This window comes from Octopus sinensis, linkage group LG1 (assembly GCF_006345805.1).
Source record: "Octopus sinensis linkage group LG1, ASM634580v1, whole genome shotgun sequence".
Lineage (NCBI taxonomy): Eukaryota > Metazoa > Mollusca > Cephalopoda > Octopoda > Octopodidae > Octopus > Octopus sinensis.
The window spans coordinates 159,819,285-159,839,309 of NC_042997.1; the positions used below are offsets into that span (position 1 = coordinate 159,819,285).

The window sequence follows — 20,025 nt, forward strand, 5'->3', positions numbered from 1 at the left end:
TAAATTCGATGCAATACCAAATAGGTTCAGTGAGGAACCAGACTGGAAACGGAAAATCAGCTACTGGTTCAACTCTTCCAAAAACACAGGAGCTGGAAGTACCTCACAACCGGAATATTCCAACAGATAAATATTTCCCCACAAATAAAACTAGTACTGTACAAACCTACTTATTAATTAACACAAATCGGATGAGCCATCCGGTTTGTGTTTATGGTTGGTTCAGAGATTATTTCACTTTGCATATCAGTTATATTAAACAAGCTGATTTTTCGTATCCAGTCTGGTTCCTCACTGGGTTACGCAACCCTTGTTTGACGACCTTTCCGTTCTCTGAATGAAAACATTTCTTATAACGTAGCTTCATAAGGCTAACAGAGCTGTATTCGTCTGTAGTGCCTTTGTTGATAGATTTTTCTCAATTCATGGTTTTTTTGTGGTGTTTTTAAACTTATGAATTGTTCACTCTGTCTGTGTTAGTTCGAAAAATTAAAAAAATTATTTTGCTTTGTTGTTTCGTTTTTGCTTCATTTGTGACACGTGCTTTCATATTCGTATATGTGACTCCTATAAATTTCACGTAGTTGTGTAAACATTGGGATGTATATAAGATTGTGTAGACATTCGAATGTATGCGTAATTACTCAATTTATGTTCTTTCTGTTTTGTTCCATTTATATTTTATAATTTGTAAACTTTCCGGTGTTGGTTTCGCATATGTTTCGCACATGTTTCACTGGGACATCGTACATAAGAGAAACTGTGCTTTGTATGGCAGTAAAATTTCGCTTTTATGATTATTTTCCTCAAAAGACCGCTTCCTTCAAGTCTTCTACAGGTTCCTTTATCCCATTCCACCGATGTTATTACATTAGATTTGTTTTTGAATAGAGAGCCCAGTGTAGCACGTCCATGTTGTTATTCAACGCGGAGCGCATTTTCTGTTATTCCTTATAATTATTATTATTATTATTATTATTATTATTATTATTATTATTATTACTATTATTATTGTTATTATTATTATTATTATTATTCCTGCGTAACACAGTGCAGATAAAAATGCACCGGAGTCTTTAGTCATCTGTCAAGTCACAAGTACCACAGACAGATAATACTTTCCTTAAGATGTGCACTGTTCCCCACTGAGACTGCTTTTTGCAAGACATCAAATCTTGCGTGAGATTTTCAGTTGCCTTAAGAAGTCTTGGAGTTTCAATGGGATTGAGCCCAACGCTCTGATCCCCACTGGTATCACTTTTACATTACCCTCTCGCATTCTATACAGTCTTGCCATTTCCACTTTCGAAGTACTTAGTGATTTTTTTCAACCTCTTTACTCACAACATTCATGTCATTTGGTATGGCTACATCAATGATCTGACAGTATTTGTATCTCTTGTTCAATAGGACAATATCCGGCCGACGGTTTTTGACTACCAATACGTCTGGAAATCATAGTCCCAAAATATTGTTACTTTTCCATCTTCCTGCATAATTTTACATACACATACCAGTTATCTGTAACTTCATATTGATATTTACGGCATAAGAACGAATGAAGTTACACACACACTTTATTGTGACGGCGTTTGTATTCTTTTTGTGCAATTCTCTCACACCCACTTACGAAGTGAGTCACATTTTCCAAACTCTTTCCACAGAGACTGCATTTCTGGGTGTCAGAAGTTTTATAGATGCTATACTTCACTGAACTGGTAGCGAGAGCCTGGTCTTGTGCACCAATGATCAGGCTTTCGGTGGTATGCTTCAAATCCCCTCACCAAGACATGCCCACAATGTTGTATTATCCTTAACGTCTTGTGTATACCTTTCAAAATGTCCATGGATTCTCATTTCAAGAAAGTCTTCTCTCTCCTCAGCTCTTTGATTAATCTCTGCTTTTCCCATCATTTCATCTGCATTTATACCCATATCGTTCGCGGCATATTGAGTAGGTCTTCATCACTATTATCACATACTCGGCATGCGTCCTTCTATTATTACTTATACAAGTGTTGAAAATGTGAGCCACTTGGTAAGTGGATGTGAGAGGCTTGCACAAAAAGAATACAAACGCCGCCAACATAAAGTGTGCGTGTGTGTGTGTGTGAGAGAGAGAGAGAGAGTCTTCATTGACTCTTAAGGCAACTGGAAATCTCATGCAGGATTGATTGATGTCTTGCAAAATGCAGCCTTATTGGGCACAGGGTATTATCTATCTGAGATCCTTGTTGTGACTTGACAGATGACTAGTCTCCGGTTCACTTTTACCTACATTGTAGTAGTAGTAGTAGTAGTAGTAGTAGTAGTAGTAGTAATTATAATAATTATAATTATTATAATTATTATTATTATTATTATTATTATTATTATTATTATTATTATTAATATTATCATTAATATTGATATTATTATTATTATTATTATTATTATTATTATTATTATTATTATTCACGATAACCTCCATCTTCTGCACTACATCATAGAGAGGGTGGGTAACTATTCCATAGTGTTGGCATAGCTTCCAGTGTATGTAGGTCTCTGTCGTGTCTGTGAATATATTCCTTCTTAGCCAGGACTGGACAGCCAGAGACAATATGATTTATTGTTTCTTGTCCATCTCTAGATATTCTGTCTCTCTTAATTATATGTCTTTGGTAATTTCTGGCGAGAAGGCTTTGGTCTTGTGCTGCAATTAAAAATCCTTCAGTCGCTGCTTTGAGTCTTGGGCTTCTCAGCCATTGCGGGGATTTTGCATTATCTATTTATTTTGCGTTTAGTTTAACCCAGTATTTTCCATGAAGGGGCTTTTCTTGCCATCCTTTTATCATGATCCGTTGCCGAGCAGAATATTTGCTGCTAACCATCTTTTATACCAAGACAAGTCGATGTACATTATAACACTTCCAGCACGTTAAGATCAGAAGCCATAAGAGCCACTGTTCGGTACGGCATCTGGGCATTTATTATTATTATTATTATTATTATTATTATTATATTATTATTATTGTTCTTCTTCTTCTTCTACTTCTTCTTCTTCTTCTTGTCGTCGTTGTTGTTGTTGTTGTTGTCGTCGTCGTCATCGTCATCTTCCTCCACTTCGTCCACCTCCTCCTCCTCATCATCATCATCATCACCATTATTATTATTATTATTATTATTATCATTATTATTATTATTATTATTATTGACTGAGCGAGCAGAGCATGCCATCGAAGTGACACTGGGGTAAAATATACGAAGCCCAGTATACCCATCATGACTACCCGTCTGATAAGGGTACACCAGGCACATGCATCACAACCATATGTGCGCGACATGGTGATCTCATATCAAGATAAACAGCACATGACCTTGCAGGTGGAGCCCAGTTAGAATTTTCTTCAGATCGAGTAACCCATCCCGCTCAAAAGGTCCCTGAATAAGGCTTGTTTAAGGATGTTGAACGAAACACCCATGTTTCCAGAGGTGAATTATTCTTACCCCAAAGAATCCTTCTCAACACATGGCTATGATGCTCCTTATTATTATTATTATTATCATTATTATTATTTGCTAATTTAATTAGCAGGGATATTTTCATAAGTTTTATCAAAATTCAAGACTCTCTTAGGATTCTTTTAGAATACATGTTTCTGTTGATCGCAATCTGTCTAAATTCCTATATCTTTCTCTGTATTAAGTAGTTGTTTGAATGTTGAGTCCAATGCATCAATTTCCAAAGGAACAATTATCATCTCTTAGTTCTACAATCACTTCATCACTCTGGTCTTCATTAAGTCTTCATATTCACATATTTATCAGTTTCCGTGATATACACTCTAATGAAAATACACAAGGGAAGCGAATATAATGACATTGTGTGGAATCTTAATTCAGTAATTAAAGAATTGTAAAAAAAATTATAAAATGATTTTTCCGAAGCTCTGCTCATTCTTCCCCATCCCACTTTCTCATAATAAAAGCTGATACCAGCTCAAAGATATAACCACCAGTTTTTGACGTTTCACTGTTATCAGACCAGCCGTTATGAAATTACCCTCCATTGTTTATGATAATGTATAGTGTGATTTGTGGGAAATATAGCTGCTATTTCTAGCAATTTGAATGATTGAATAGAGATACTGTTGTTACAACACTTCGTGAGTTATATTAATAACTAGCGGAATATATTTTGCATATATATTTAAATGAAGGGTGGAATTCAAAATAGTTTTATCTGCATTTGAGTTATTGGTTCTAAGTGACTTAGATGACATTGCTATTGCAGTTAGAAAGGCTAAGAAAGGAGATGAATTAACCCTTGTGAAACACTTCAGTCAACAGTTAAAGAATCCTTAAAATCCAGTCGTCTTGTATGCAACGACGAACGATTTGTTAAGAATCTCTCAATCAATGTGATTAATGGGAAGTTGAAATTTTTAAATGATCAACCCCTTACTGGAATTATCTCAATCAGCTATAGTTAGAAATTATTCAAGACATCAAAGATATAATACTGCATCATTAAAGCTTAGCGAAGCAAACTTTTTAACTTACATATTTCTTTTGTCTTCCTCAAGCTGAATGTCCGACGTCAGACGGCTACACTTACCAACCAGAATTGAGATTGTGTTATCAAATAGGCTCCGCGAAAATTTCATGGAATGAAGCTGCAGACAATTGCAATAAGTATCGAGGACGACTTATTCATATTAAAAATAAGGAAGTGACGAACTATCTAAAATCAATATTATCATGGGGTGAGCAACATTTTACTATTTTATACACACTCATTCACACACAACACGCTCTCTCTCTCTCTCCCTTTCTCTATCTCTCATTCTCTGTCTGTCTTTCTCTCTCTCACTCTCAAACACATACAAACGCAACATACATACACACACACACACACACAAACCTACACACACACACACACACACACACACACACATATATATATATATATATATATATATATATATATATATATATATATAATTAGAAAAAACACCTTTTATCAATTCATAATGAACAATTATATTACACCATCTAGAAAATTACATATAATAGAAAAATAATAATAATAACGTATATAATAGGAGGAAATCGTAAATTATGGGCTAGGAAAGATACTAGAAACATTTTTGATATACCTATGGGGACACCAGATTCTGCTCAGGCTACTTATTTAGTAGGCATTTATTTATTATCAGAACTTCAATTAGAAAATTTAAATGTGGATGGTGGTTTATATAGAGATGACCTTTTATTACTTACCTGGAATTGCACTAATAGAAAATTAGAATTATATAAAAAGGAACTATATAATTTCTTTAAAAGAAATGGTTTAAGTATTACTATATATAATGAGAACTATAATGTTAATTATTTGGATGTTAACTTTAATTTAATGACGGGTAAAACCCAACCATTCCATAAAATTAATGAAATCTTAGATATATTAATGCTTATAGTAATCATCCACCTTTTGTTAAAAAATCTTTGATAAATAATGTAGGTAAAAGAATATCGTTACTTTCTGGTGATTTAGAAACTTTTAATATACACGCACCTTATTATAATACAGCCCTGAATGAGGCTGGATACAATAATAATATTAAATACTAAAATATTTGTAAACGTAATTATAATTTTTAAAAATAATTATTTTAATGATTTTTATAATGATAAACCTAATTGTCTGTGTTATGATAAATTTTATTTAGGAACTTATCGCCTTAATAATAAGAAGAATTTTGATGATGGAAATCTTAAATTTATATTAGAATAAAAAATAAAAAGTATACTAATAATAATAAAAATAAAAATATAAATAAAAATAAAATCAAGTTTAATTCAGTTAATGAAGATAATAAATTTAATAATATGGTAAATAATTATAGTAATAATGATGATAGCTATAATAATAATTATAATGATAGTAATAATAACAATAATAATTTTCAAAATAATATATATGTATTTTATTTGATTACTTATTATTTAAACTTTAAATTTATCGTAAAATATTTTTCAATTAAATGATATTTTATTTTATGTACTTATATATTACATTTAACTTATCTTTAGTATTATTAAACTTTATCTTGTCCTATGTGGCTTATTTATTTTATTGTAGATATTATTTAATAGCATTAGATTATTTTTTACTGTTTTATTATAAGTCATATTAATATTTTAATAATAATGATGAATAATATTTGTTGATGGTGAATTTGAAATGCGTTTTGGTCTTCATCTGTTGGAGTCTATAGGAAGGGTTGAATGGTATGGGGATAGTCGGCTGTGAATTAATTTGACGTTAGTTGGCAGTTTGTTGTAGATTGGATTTTGGTAGTGATGTGAATAATTAATAATTATATTAATAATATTAATAATTATGTTTGATCATTATAATATCAATGATAATAATACTTATAATCGCGTATGGCTTGTTGTAGGATCCGGGTAGTGATGATGGACAAGTAATACTTAATATACTATTTTTACTATTACTATTTTATTTGATACATGAAGTTTAGATAATTCCCGTATTTCCTTAATAAATTTCTTTTAGCCTTTTTCATTAATAATTTTTTCTATTTTTCCATGCAACGTCTTCACGAGTTTTATTTCTTATAGACGCTAAGTATTATTCTTTACGTTTATAATCTAGTGATTTTCTCATATACCTTAGCAACGTTATTTTCTCCTTTTCGTTTGGAATTGGATTTTTGGGGGGGTTTAATGTTTACCTGGGATTAATTTTGTTATTGATATATTAATAGGTGTCTGTTATTTTTATTTTGTCTTCATATTAGTTTCTCCATAAGTTGTGTTTTGCGCAATTTTTTTACTTCATGAGGCTTGAAGGTTTTTCGTCTTTTCGTATTTTTCTTTGATAAAAATTTTGCCCCGTTCATTGAGTATTTATTCTATTTCTTTGCACTATGTATCCACGCGATAAATTTATAAACGCTTTAACTATTTCTTTTAAAAATCAGTTACTCTTCATTCTTCGCTAAGCTAAGTCTCAGTTTTTATCATTTCTCTATTTCTTTTGAATATTGAGCCGTTGTGTGTTTGAAAATATTATTAGTGTTGATATTATTATTGTTTGTTGTAATATTATTATTTATTTATAGTTTCTTGATAGTAATTTTTACGTCCGGTGTTTAATTGTTATAAAAGATATTACGTTTTACTTTGAGAATTAATATTAATAGGCTATATTTCTTTTACTAATTAGATAATATTTTCATTAAATAGTATTATTTTTTAATAAACTAGTTTTTATTTTAATATAAAGTTTATGTATAACTTTTGTATCGTGTGATATATTAAATCTATAGATATTATACTGGGATATTAATATAACGTGTTTATATAATTGATTTGAGTATATTTGTACCATTTCAAATTTTCGATTGTATTTTTCATGAATGGAATCTATTGAGTATATTAATTAGACGCTTATAATATTGATAAATTTAAAATCTAGATAGATTAACAGAATTGTTGAACTTAGTAATTTAGTTTGCTTATCAATATTAGTTAGTTCTTGCTATTATTTTGACTTTGATCGTTGTTATTATTGTTATTGTTATTGACTGGTTTGGTAGAGGACTGGTGATTGGGATTGAACATCTTCATAGTGTATTGTTCTTTGGTTCTAATATTTCTGCACCTTTCTTTAATTTGGGGTTGATAGGTTTTCTTACTTTCCATTAAGATATTATTCTCGCCATTATATTTTTTATGCATTTTTATATATATTGATAGATATTAATTATTATCTCTCTCTCTTTTCTTTTAATATTATATATATATATATATATATATATATATATATATATATATATATATATATATATATATATATATATATATATATATATATATGTAGGTGGCTTATGTATTTGTAATACTATTTGGTATTATATTATTTGATATTTAGTCAACTTTATTATAGTTTGTTATATTAAATCTATACATACTACACATGTATATTTATTATATAGTTAGCTTATTTAAGGAGTTTGTCTATATTTGAAACATTTCTTATTTTGATTACAATTTAATGACTTGTACTAGCTTTGTGTATTTTATTTAATTTTAAAGTATTTAATTATTTAAGTATTATTTTATTTTTCACTTATGTATATTTAGGATTTTCATATACATATATATATATATATATATATATATATTAAAATATATTTATTAATTAATTCTTTTATTGTTCTATTTTATTTTTAACCTGATGAGCGACTATATTTATATCGAAGTGATTTCCCTTCTACTATAATCATTTCATAAATATAGCCGCGAAACACGTGTCGTTTTTCTACCTATTATATACGTTTTTATTATTATTTTTGCAATTTACTTAATCTTTACATTTTATTGTTATTTTAATTTTAAATTTTCTATTATATGTAATTTTCTAGATGGTGTAATTTAATTGTTCATTTTGAATTGTTAAAAGGTGTTTTTTCTAATTTATATATATATATTATATTGTGTGAAATTCGATTTAGTATTTCTGAATTGAATTTTTTTCCTTGTAAGTTTGGATTTTATTCCCTCAAATAATAATCTTATATTAATATATATATATATATGTATATACAAATGTACTCATGATATATCTAATATAAACTATAACAATTCATTGTCACTAAAAATTTAAATCTCTTGTCATTTTGAAAATATAATTCTATATTTCTTTTAATGTTTCTCTGATTTCTACACTCTACTTTTTTGGGAAAATATCGAATCACTCAATTGATTTTATTTATATTGTCATTTATTGTCATTGAGTTACAAAAGAAAATGACTTTGCCAGTTAAAAAATACTTAAGTAATGATTTATTTTAGATTTTGTTCTGATTGAAACTAAGAAAATATTTTGTTATACGTTTTGTTGTTATAAATAGAAAGAGAATTTATCGAATGTAATTTCTTTTGAATCAATCTTTTCGTATTATGGAACATATTTTTGAATACACACTCTTTAATATTAATATCGACAATAGTATCAGGTCGAGTTAGAGTATTGAGTTACCTTTTACAGATACATTACAGACAATGATTATAATCTCAACGAAATAATCGACGTTTGAATTTTGTGGAGGCACATGGCCCAGTGGTTAGAGCAGCGGACTTGCGGTCGAGAGATCGCACGTTCGAATCTCAGGCCGGGCAATGTGTGTGTTTATGAGCGAAATTCCCAAGCTCCACGTGCCTCCGGCAGAAAGTAATAGCCGACTTCTGCTGACTCTTTCGCCATAACTTTCTCTCACTCTTTCCACTTGCAGCTCACCCACGACGTACCGGCGTACCGTCCACGCAGGTAGCCTATACGCCAAGGAAACTGGGAAACCGGCCCTATGAGCCTGGCGTGGCTCGACAACAACCATTGAATTTTGATTTTGGTTTTAATCAACACGATATCAATGCTTATAAGAGAATGCTAGAGTCGATTAAATTGATCAGCGAATTCATAGCAGATATTCTTTTAAATTTCAATAACATGAAAGGTTAAGTCTGTTTAGTTTTGAATTCATATGCAAACAGAAGAAATAGATAATTTACTTGTTATATTAGCCAGCATCAGCAAATGATTAGCTGTTCATTTCATTTTATATATGAAAAACATTAAAACCTGGTGTACGTTGAAATATTTCGTTACCGTTCCCGAAATTTTCGTCCCGGCATGATCGGGGAAGAGATTTCAGTAACTATTTTACTGACGTATATAACAAATCAACTTAAATTAATATATACGCTAGTTTATGTGGTTCATTTTGCCACAATTCAAAATATTTCGCTATTTTTCACGTAGCCTAAAAACACTGCGCACACAAGCGGATAACATGTGGATTTTAAGTGTGCAGCGACATAGTGAGTAAATGTATGTACACTGAGTGATCGTTCATCTTACAAGAGACGGTAGTCAACTGTTTCTCGAAATGTAGTATACAGTCAAGTATACGCCATGCAAACACAGATAAGACAGGATGTCATAAGTGATTCGGGCTAAATATCAACAACCACAACAGCAACTACTACTACTACTACTACTACTACTACTACTACTACTACAAAACAATATAATGCTCAAACATGCACCGAATCATAACAAATCTGTGCAAGACTATTATTAATCAATATTTTTATTTTCTGTTTGTTTTCAGCTACGACGGAATATCACGAATTTCATATGGGATTATGCAAAGATCTTAGCAAGAAAGTCTTTGTATGGCAGGATGGAGAAGCACTTACATATTCTCATTGGGGACCTACAGAACCCTCGAATCATGGTGGGATTGAAGACTGCGGTAGCTTTAATCCCTACATCAATTATAGATGGAATGATATTGGTTGCCACGTCCTGAACAGTGGGACACAAATATGCGAGATAGTTGTTCGATAAATGTGAGGTAAAACGAAACGTAATTCACACAAATGCAAGCACACACACACAAAGATACACACATACATACTCATACATCCACCCACACTGTATATATATATATATATATATATATATATATATATATAAATATAAAGGGCATTACTATACATAAATGCCTCACGCTAGGAGGGACTCTTAAAGTCAAAGCTACCGTAATAAACACATTGTACCGAACGCCGCGTTCGGTACAATGCGTTTATTATGGTAGCTTTGACCTTAAGACTCCCTCCTAGCGTGAGGCATTTATGTATAGTAATGCCCTTAATATAAATAAATATATCTAAAGGGAATAATTAATAATTTCTTCCCTTATGAGGTTTTTCACGCTAACTACATGATAAATTCTTATAAAGATTTCATACTATTGTAAAATTGTATATATATATATATACATACACACATATACACTCATGCGCGCGCGCACACACACAAATATAATGTTAACTTTGGTTGTGATTGGTCGGGAATTTATAATTGATTTCACGTCTTTTGTTGCTATTAGTAATAAACCAGACGGGGGCACATAACCTACATACTAATGGAGATAGAAGTTTGAAAACAAATCTTAAACGAAATTCATCGTGGAGAAAACCCTTCTTGTTGAAGTGGAGTTATTTCTCATTGACCAGTTCTAGTCGTGTCCGAACATGTCCGTTTATGTACGATTTCCGTTCACTAGTCAGCAGGCAGGGCATTCGAATTTTTCTCATAAAGGCACCAATTAAGCATCTTACTTTTAAAATTTGTGAACCTATGACGTTCCAAAATTCAAAATGTGTTTTTATTCGGTCCCTTCATGTGAAATAAATTGTGTTGAGAGCACGGAATTCTCCACTTGATGACTACTGAACGAAAATCGTATATAAACTGACCCAATTTATACACAAGCGGAAGTGGTCAAAGGGGAATAAATCCGTAGGACCTAGAAGAGATTTTGCTTCGAAGAATATCGTTTCAGACATTTTGTCACAATCCGGGCCGACTCACAGTGTATTTTTAGTTCCATTACTAAAATGGTTCTCTGCTTCAAACTAGGAAATCTGATGTTTCACCAATAATGTTAAAAACAGCAATACACGTGAAACCAATGGTAACTTTCCCACCAGTCATAACCAACGACTACACTAAATATAATTCCTCAAATCTCTTTCAGAGTGTGCCTATTAGCAATAATGAACAAGTCACCCATTATACATATATATATATATATATATATATATATATATATATATATAATATTAATTAGAGACAAAACCACTATTTTGCAAAACAAACAAGTAAAGACTTAATCAATACATAAAATTTTAATAAAAAGTTAAAAAAACCGCCACTACAATTGTTTCTTGTCCTGATCGACAATCTTCAGGTGGATTTCCAATAAGTCAGTTTCAAATTATATATATTATATATATATATATATATATATATATATATATATATATATATATATATATATATATATATATATATATATATATATATACATATATATATACATATATGTATGTATGTATATATGTATATATGTATATATATATATGTATGTATATATGTATATAACATGAAGTATGTTATAGAAAATATGGGCTATTTACGGAGTACTCGTAGAGAGCCAATGCGAAATAATACAAAGTAGAGGACAATGAAAACGCAAATCCTAGGCAGTCAACCAAATTCCCGAACGCATAAATGATGATATTCAATCAACGTAATTGAATCATATATATTTATACACGTCAACATAAATCATGCATGTATAACCGTAAAGATTTTCCAGGGGTATATAGAATAAAACCAAACATAAAAATATAGGAGAGATATAAATGCATATAAAAATATATAAAGGTTAATATAAAATCACATATAAATGAAGATTACATGTAGAAAGTTATGCGTAATAAAAATAGGGGGCACAATGTAGATGAGAGATTGATAACTATAGGAATAAAGATGTCAATTTTCAAAGTGACAGACCGCCTAAAGCGTCTAAAATTTCTTATACATCTAAAATACGAGATAAATGTGACACAAGATATCAAGGTTAACAACAGTAAATAAAAATTATCCGAAGAATAGGAGGGTGTTCATGCATGAATTATGTGGATGCGTATAAATATACATGATTTGATTACATTACCTTCTTCTTTTAGTGTCATATTTATATTTATTTTTATTGAATAAGTTCTCATTAGAAGAGAAGAAATTCTATTTCTAATGCTTTTTATAAGATCCTCTTTATAGATTATGAATGATTACTTTCATAGTTTAAAGATTTTATGTTAGAGTTAGGTTTCATGTAAGGTTCATGTAATCCTGTATTTATACCACAGTTATCGTCTAGGTGGTTGATAGAATACTTCTCATTCTCTGTAGTGATAGAAAGGCCGGATAGTTTTTAAGCAGTTCTAAATGAGTCCCCCACCAAATTCTTGGAATTCTTTATTAATGTTGTCTGATATATTCTCACAAGTTCGGTCACTTCCACTGAGTCTGAGGATCCCATTGTTATATCAAAGAAATTTGGTGTGTCCTTTCTTGCCCAAAATTTGTTACCAAATTCAATAGTAGATTTTCGGGCCGTGAGGATTACATTGATTTCTTTCATACTGATCTTAGTATAGTTCTTAGCAAAAATGAGAGCACTATTTAAACTATTAGGGTTTATGGAGGAGTAGTAATTTTGAATGTCAATTGGCAGAAGTTTATGTTGATCCTTATAATTTATATTAGAGAAACAAATTGTTGCATTTTGGGTATTAGTCCATAACTCAAGTTTAATCTTTTTCTAAGGGAAAGTATGTACTTATCCAAAATAGCTTTACAAAGCTTTCCTAAGTCTGATTTATTGGAGCAAATGACTATAACTTGAGTGTTACTTAAGTAGTTATACTTATGGTCCTTAATTGTATCTTAGTCATTGCCTGTAACCTGTGAGCATAATATGCTTGCATATGTATACTCAGGATTAATATAAGTAATTATACCGGTAGTAAAACGGATATTTCTATCCCTTAGACGGTTAATCCAATCTCAAACTCTACTAACTATACATACATACATACATATATATATATATATATATATATATATATATATATATATATATATATATAGACACAAGTTATGTGGGTTTAGGTCACATACATTATTATTATTATTGAAAAAATGCAAAGTCTTACAGCTGTTTCTAGGATATCCCAGAGTGTGGAATATTCCGTAATCAGAGAAAAATAGGGAAAGTGAGGAGGGTACAGATTAATGAAATGACAATATAGATGGCAATAGTAAAGGAATAAGGAGATGAAGAGAGAAAAGAAGAAAGAAACAAAAAAGTTCACAGCTCAATTTTCCGATCTTGTAGAAACAAGTGCATAAGTCTTTCGGTGCAATTCTACGTAGATCTAAGTTGGTTAAAGTCCTGATATTGTAAACATCCAGAAAAGGCGCGAACATATCAACGTTCAATAACAGAATGTTAGCGTTATTAAGTGGTAATTAAATACACAAGTAAATGAATAGAAAGAGAGGTAGATAGAGTGAGGGAGAGTTAAGGATTGGCTTTAGGATGAAGTAAGGCATATAAGTATATAGTGTCTATGAATATAGTGTGCAAGGATACCCGAGAAGATTAGAGAGAGGATGAGGAGATAGAGGAAGATAACGTAAAAAATTTAACAAAATAGAGCAATGAAAGAAATTTTAAAAGAGTAGTAGTTGTCAGTGGTGTTCTTCTAGTCTATAGGAGTTGGAGAGAAAATCTAGTAGTAAATTCTTGTGTCTGTTCTGGCTAAAATCAGTGGCTTTAGAGTTATTTTTAACAATAGGGTTATAGGTGTGTAGGCGGTCGAGAATGAAGGAACTAATTGAATGTTAAATTATTTACGAAATTGGAGTTAGAAGGAAATATTAGGGGATTTATTAGTTTATGGTTTGAAAGTAAATTAAAGTTGAATTAAAGAATATTGATCTCATAAAGTGATAAGGTAAGGTAGATAGAAGAGATATAAGAGATGAGGTAGATAGAAGAGATATAGGAGAGATAGAAGAGATATAGAGAGGTATGTGTTAATGATCACCGGAGTTTGTATGTGGGTGTCATTCGTGGGAGGTGAACTTACATTTAGATTTATGAAAGACTTTAAAAGCGTGGAAGAATTTATGCTTACACCTAGCGAAGTCTTCGTTGTGTTTATTAAGCAATTGTGGTGAGTTACAGGTTAACATGTTGAGGGTTTCTTTTAAGCACACTCCACAAATGGAGTGTTGGTCCTGATACGGGATATCCGAGTCTATTATTGCTCAGGAAAGTTTATATTGTATTTTTCTATTAATTAGATGGTGTACGTAGCTGGCTAGTTACATGGATTTGTTATTCCCTTTATATCTAAACGAGTTTAAATGTGGATGATATCTTTGTTTAAAAAATGTAGTAGATCCACTGCAGTAGCTAAAGAAGTTATTTTCTATGTTGCGAACGGTGCATTAGTATACGACGTTGAATCTTCTGCATTGGGCTTGCAGCGGGCAGTCTCGCCCGGATCAGCAATTGCAGCTGTCAATTCTACGATAGTTAATTGGGGATAGAGATGAAGTAGTGCTGGTAGTAGCTAGCGTAGTATTAGTTGAATTGATCGTAATATTGCTGTTATTATTGCTGTCATTTCTACTATTAATATCAACACAAGCGTTACTATTATTATTATTATTGTCTCTACCGTTATCGGCATCGTTGTTATAAATATTGTCATTACCATTAGTAGTAGTAGTTGTAGTAGTAGTAGTAGTAGTAGTAGTTAGTAGTAGTAGTAGTAGTAGTAGTAGTAGTAGTTGTTGTTGTGGTGGTGGTGGTGGTGGCAGCAATAGCAGCAGCAGGTGCGGTAGTAGTATCATTGGTAGTAATGTTAGTATTAGCAGTGGTAGAGGAGGTGGTATTAGTTATGTTATTATTGCAACTATTTGTGGTTGGAGTGCTAGTAGTATTATTATTTACAGTAATGGTAATGTTGTCGTTGGTGCTAGTATTAATATTATTGCTAGTCCTATTAGTAGTTGAAGTATATGTATTATTAGTTGTAGTGGTTATAATATAGTTAGTATTGTTAGTATCAGCGTGCCTGTTAATGTTTTCCTCAGTTTCAGCTGTGCGCCCATTACTCTCCGAGGAGGGGACTATATTGTGTATGCTTAAGTTGTTTAAAGTAGTCGAGCCAGGGGCATTAGATATGTTATTGCGATAGCGTTTTCATTGTGTAGGTCTATGGTATGCATTTAGATTGTAACAGCTAGGTTTACGTTTGTTAGATGAGGTGATAATTGATTCTATATTTGGTGTAGATAAATAATTTCAAAGTGGATCTGTTAAAGATAGAATAGTACTTATGGTTACGTGGGCAATTAGATTCTACTATTTTAAAGAATGCTTTAGCGGGGCCCTTAACATTTCAAGCCAATGGAGACTAGATCCCCCGCCGCTTTTATTAGGCACGTGTGAGGAGGTGTAATTCCTAGTAAATGTTAGAGGAGAGTTGGAAAGTCTAGTATTAGTATTTATACAAAACTATTTGATTAAATATTCTACTTTATTTCTTTTTTCTTTCATCTTTCTTTCTGTTTTTATTCTATTTTTTCGTCTTTTTCTTTTCCCTTGTTATAAAATTAAACTTAAAGACGAATGATGTCATTCCATCAACGCGTGGGGGCTGGTTGCTTTCCTTCATACATTAAATTTTAATTTCTATAATTTTGAATTTTGAACTCGACAAAGACAGGCTAAATTTCATTCAACCAATAAACTATCTATTACAATCCAATCGGGCTCTTCGTCTTAACTGTTTACCTTTGTGAAGAGTTACATAAATTCTTTTAATATATCAAAATCGATTAGATTGAGATGACCGATTTTATGGTACACAGAATAACAATAGGAACACATAGAAATTCTGGAAGTTACCAAAGCAGCCGGATGTCTAAAGAAAATCTTAATGTAAATTATAGTTTTTGTGTTTTATTCCTTCTTACAGGTAGCTTGTCAGCCCTGTTACTTTCACTAGACCCCAGTGTTGAGCCCAATCCTGGGCCAATGGATTTTGTACCATTTAAATACGAATCAGAAATAGAGAAATTGTGTGCATCAATGTGTGCATCAAAGACTAGCGATTCATTGCTTCGAAAGCTTAAATTAATTGGTGAGAGCAATTCATTTAACATAATGGAAGCAATTATTGAAAACTATCGTTCAAAATTAATATTGCTGGGTGTAGACAATAAAGCTAATAACGGATAAGGGAGGCGTTATCGAAATTATGGACAGAAGTGAGTATATTTCGCTTAAGAAGAATTTTTAAATGACAAAACTTCATATGAAAAATTAACTGTCGATCCAAACCCCAATTACAGAGAGGAACTTGACAAAATAATTCTGGAAATGGAAGAAAACAATTTCATTAATAAGGTCAAATCAAGGATTTTACAGTCAGAAAGAAGAACACCTGTATTTTATGGTCTCCCTACAGTACACAAAAAATTCGAAAGAATTCCTTTCATGCGCCCAATTTGCAGCGGATATGAATGATAACAGAAATGTTGATTTATACAGAAGGTGGAACACGTAAAGATTTCCATTTGGTGTACGCGGCAGAATGCACGAAACACAACTTGATTTATGTTGGTTGTACAACAGAACAATTAAACAAAAGATTTAATGGGCACAGATATGACGTCAGACACAAAACCAATTGTTCAACAGAACTTGCTGAACATTTTGCTTCAAACGGCTGCAATTTTGAAAAAGACTTGAAAGTACATATTCTCAGAAAATATTCTGAATCTGCTTCATTTTCTCTTCTCAAAATGCATGGGGAGAAATATGTTTGCGGATTATTAACATCAGGCCTAGGAGGAATGAACAAAGTGACAAGAGAATATCATCAAATTTATTCAAAACTGTTTGATTAAATATTTTATTCTTTCCTCATTTTTTTCAGTTCTTTTCTGTTTTTTTCTTTTCGCTTGTTATAAAATTGAAACTTAAAGACTGATGAGGTCATTTCATCAACATGTGTACGCTGGTTGCTCTAGTTCATACATTAAATTTAAATTTTTATAATTTTGAATTTTTATCACTTCTTATTTTGAACTCGACAAATACAGGTTTACTGTCGAAATATCGTTCAACCAATAAACTATCTATTACAATCGAATCGCGCTTTTCGTCTTGACTGTTTACCTTTGTGAAGAGTTACGTCAATCCTTTTAAAGGATTATTATTATTATCATTTTTATTATAATTATTGAAATACAAATAAAAGTAATAATTTTAACGCATGCGCGCGCACACATATACATACGCACATAATAAACATGTCTATACTGAGTATTCCAGACGCATCTTAATATTATCCTTGTATTGTCCTTTGTACACCTTGATGATCCTTCATACAAGGTACTTAAAAAGCGAAATTATATATTTATAAATGTTTTGTAATTTTAATTTTGCTTCTGAAATGAAACAACTGTAAGTGAATATGTTAATTAATCAATAAATTTATTTGTATCCAGTAGATCTCTCAGTTTTCTAACTCGATAAAAATATTTGATATATATATATATGGTGGATTCTCCTATCGAAGACGATGAATGAGGGTTCAGCAAATAACCTTCAACAATTCCTAACGCTTGCGACACCGCATGCGTACCTTCAATCCACCAGATGTCTTGCAAACTTTCTCACAAATGGTACACTTGCACGTATTCATTGGATCAAAATGTCTTTTTGAGTGGACAGCTAACCCAGCTTTGCTTCGTGCTTTGAACCCACAGTGACACACACAGTCATTGTTTGGTGGATTTTGCTGATATATACTTACCCTTCACCCAACGATAGGTGGTGTATATACGCTTGTTGTCAACCTTTACGCTTTTGCCCGCGGTTGTAGATTTCATTACTAATTCAGTTCTCAACCAAATTGAATGCAGTTTGTTTTAGCAATGATGGTCCAGTACTAAAATACGTTTGGATATAAAATAATTGAAATTTGGTTCATTAAAAGAAATAGTTAGATCATAATATGTGAGGGCAGAAACTGGTGTAAAGCGAAAAGTTAACTTTGAATTAAAATATTTCAATTATTTTTAAAAGTAAATTGGCTTTCAAAGAATGTGCTCAATAAGAAGTATCTTTTGCTGAAAACTTCGTTTAAAAATTATTCATTTAAAAATAATTAGCTGTGAAAAATGTAGTGCGACATTAAGTCACAAAAAAATGGTAATTTCAAAATTTGAATTTGTATCAGAATATCTCAGCTATCATAAGAGTAATCTACACAACGGTGGTGTTCAAATAAAATAACTCTATGAATAGGAATCTAATTCTGAAAAGTTCGTCGAAAAATATTAGTAACGAGAAGTATATTGTGGATGGGCGACAATGGTGATCATTCTAACAAATCAATATATTTTTGTCATTGTAAAATATTTAATGTTATAAAGGCCATTTTGAAAAAATCCTGATTTGACAACATCAATGACTGAAGAGATCACAATACAATGAACATACTACGCATGACAGATGACGACTAAACCGTACAGAATTTTACCCCAACTACTGGCTGTATTAGTTAAGGGGACTTTGGCAATGATGAGTGCTGTGAAAGACAGTATTTGATGTCAAGGACTCATTTAGCCTGATGGCACAGGAGTGTTAGTCGGAATTTTAGAGCGACAAGTTTCGAATGTCTGTAGCGCCTTGCTGGCCACCTTTGTTTTTTAAGCTGTTGTCACAATTATTCTGCGTTCGAGCTGTGGAGTGGTGCCTTCTCTTGGTCAAGGCACTGTGGCCTTTTACAACGAAAGCCCTTTCTTAATTCCCTCAAACTATTCACAAAGTTGTCTTTGATGACTGTTTGGCCATAGGGAACCTATTGAATGTATTCCATTCCTTTGATGACAAAAAAGGGTGTCGTATTCTCGGTGAATTTGCTTTTCCCGACCTTTTGTGTCAGCGAAAAACACATACTCGGCTCACAGTTAAAAGATATGAAGTCTGGAGCATTACCTATGTTACTGTAGCGTTTGTTTCGTAAGTTTAACAGAAGCACTTTATTGCAAAGCGAAGTCTAAAATTAATTTCAAGTCTCGGCATGAAAGTTTACGAAAATGCTTTCTTTTTTTAATGGACACTGAGTAAAATTGACTGATGGTTTCATGGACTACTCTTATCCACAAGAACAAAGAGACAAGTGTGGCGCCAAACTATAAATCCATTGCATACCTGAACGTCATATGCAAACGGTAAACTGTCTGGATATGTTTTTACAACGCCAATGCCAAACAAATGGTGTAATAATCGACGAATAGGCAGAAAAAAGAAAAGAGTCTGGGGCTGTTCAGAACAGCCCCTCCCCAACAAAGCTGTCTTTAAAGAAACCAATCACATTGGTGTAAACGTTTAACTGTATAGCTAAACTACAAGACATTGTTCGACTCTGTGTCTCACTCATGCAGGATAGAAATATTACACCTTGACAAATTACAAGCTGCTGTATTTCAATGGCATTCTAGTG

At 31.7% G+C, this 20,025-nt stretch overlaps 1 protein-coding gene across 1 annotated transcript in view; it reads left to right on the forward strand.

Annotated features, from left to right (window-relative positions):
- The first annotated feature begins 9,863 nt into the window (after positions 1 to 9,863).
- The window catches only part of LOC118764601 (macrophage mannose receptor 1-like), a 27,646-nt gene continuing 17,484 nt past the window's right edge, over positions 9,864 to 20,025 (forward strand). The window contains exons 1-3 of the mRNA XM_036505532.1: positions 9,864 to 9,891; positions 10,185 to 10,328; positions 16,486 to 16,650. Of these exons, the coding sequence (XP_036361425.1) occupies positions 9,864 to 9,891; positions 10,185 to 10,328; positions 16,486 to 16,650 (337 nt within the window). The remainder of the gene's footprint in view (positions 9,892 to 10,184; positions 10,329 to 16,485; positions 16,651 to 20,025) is intronic.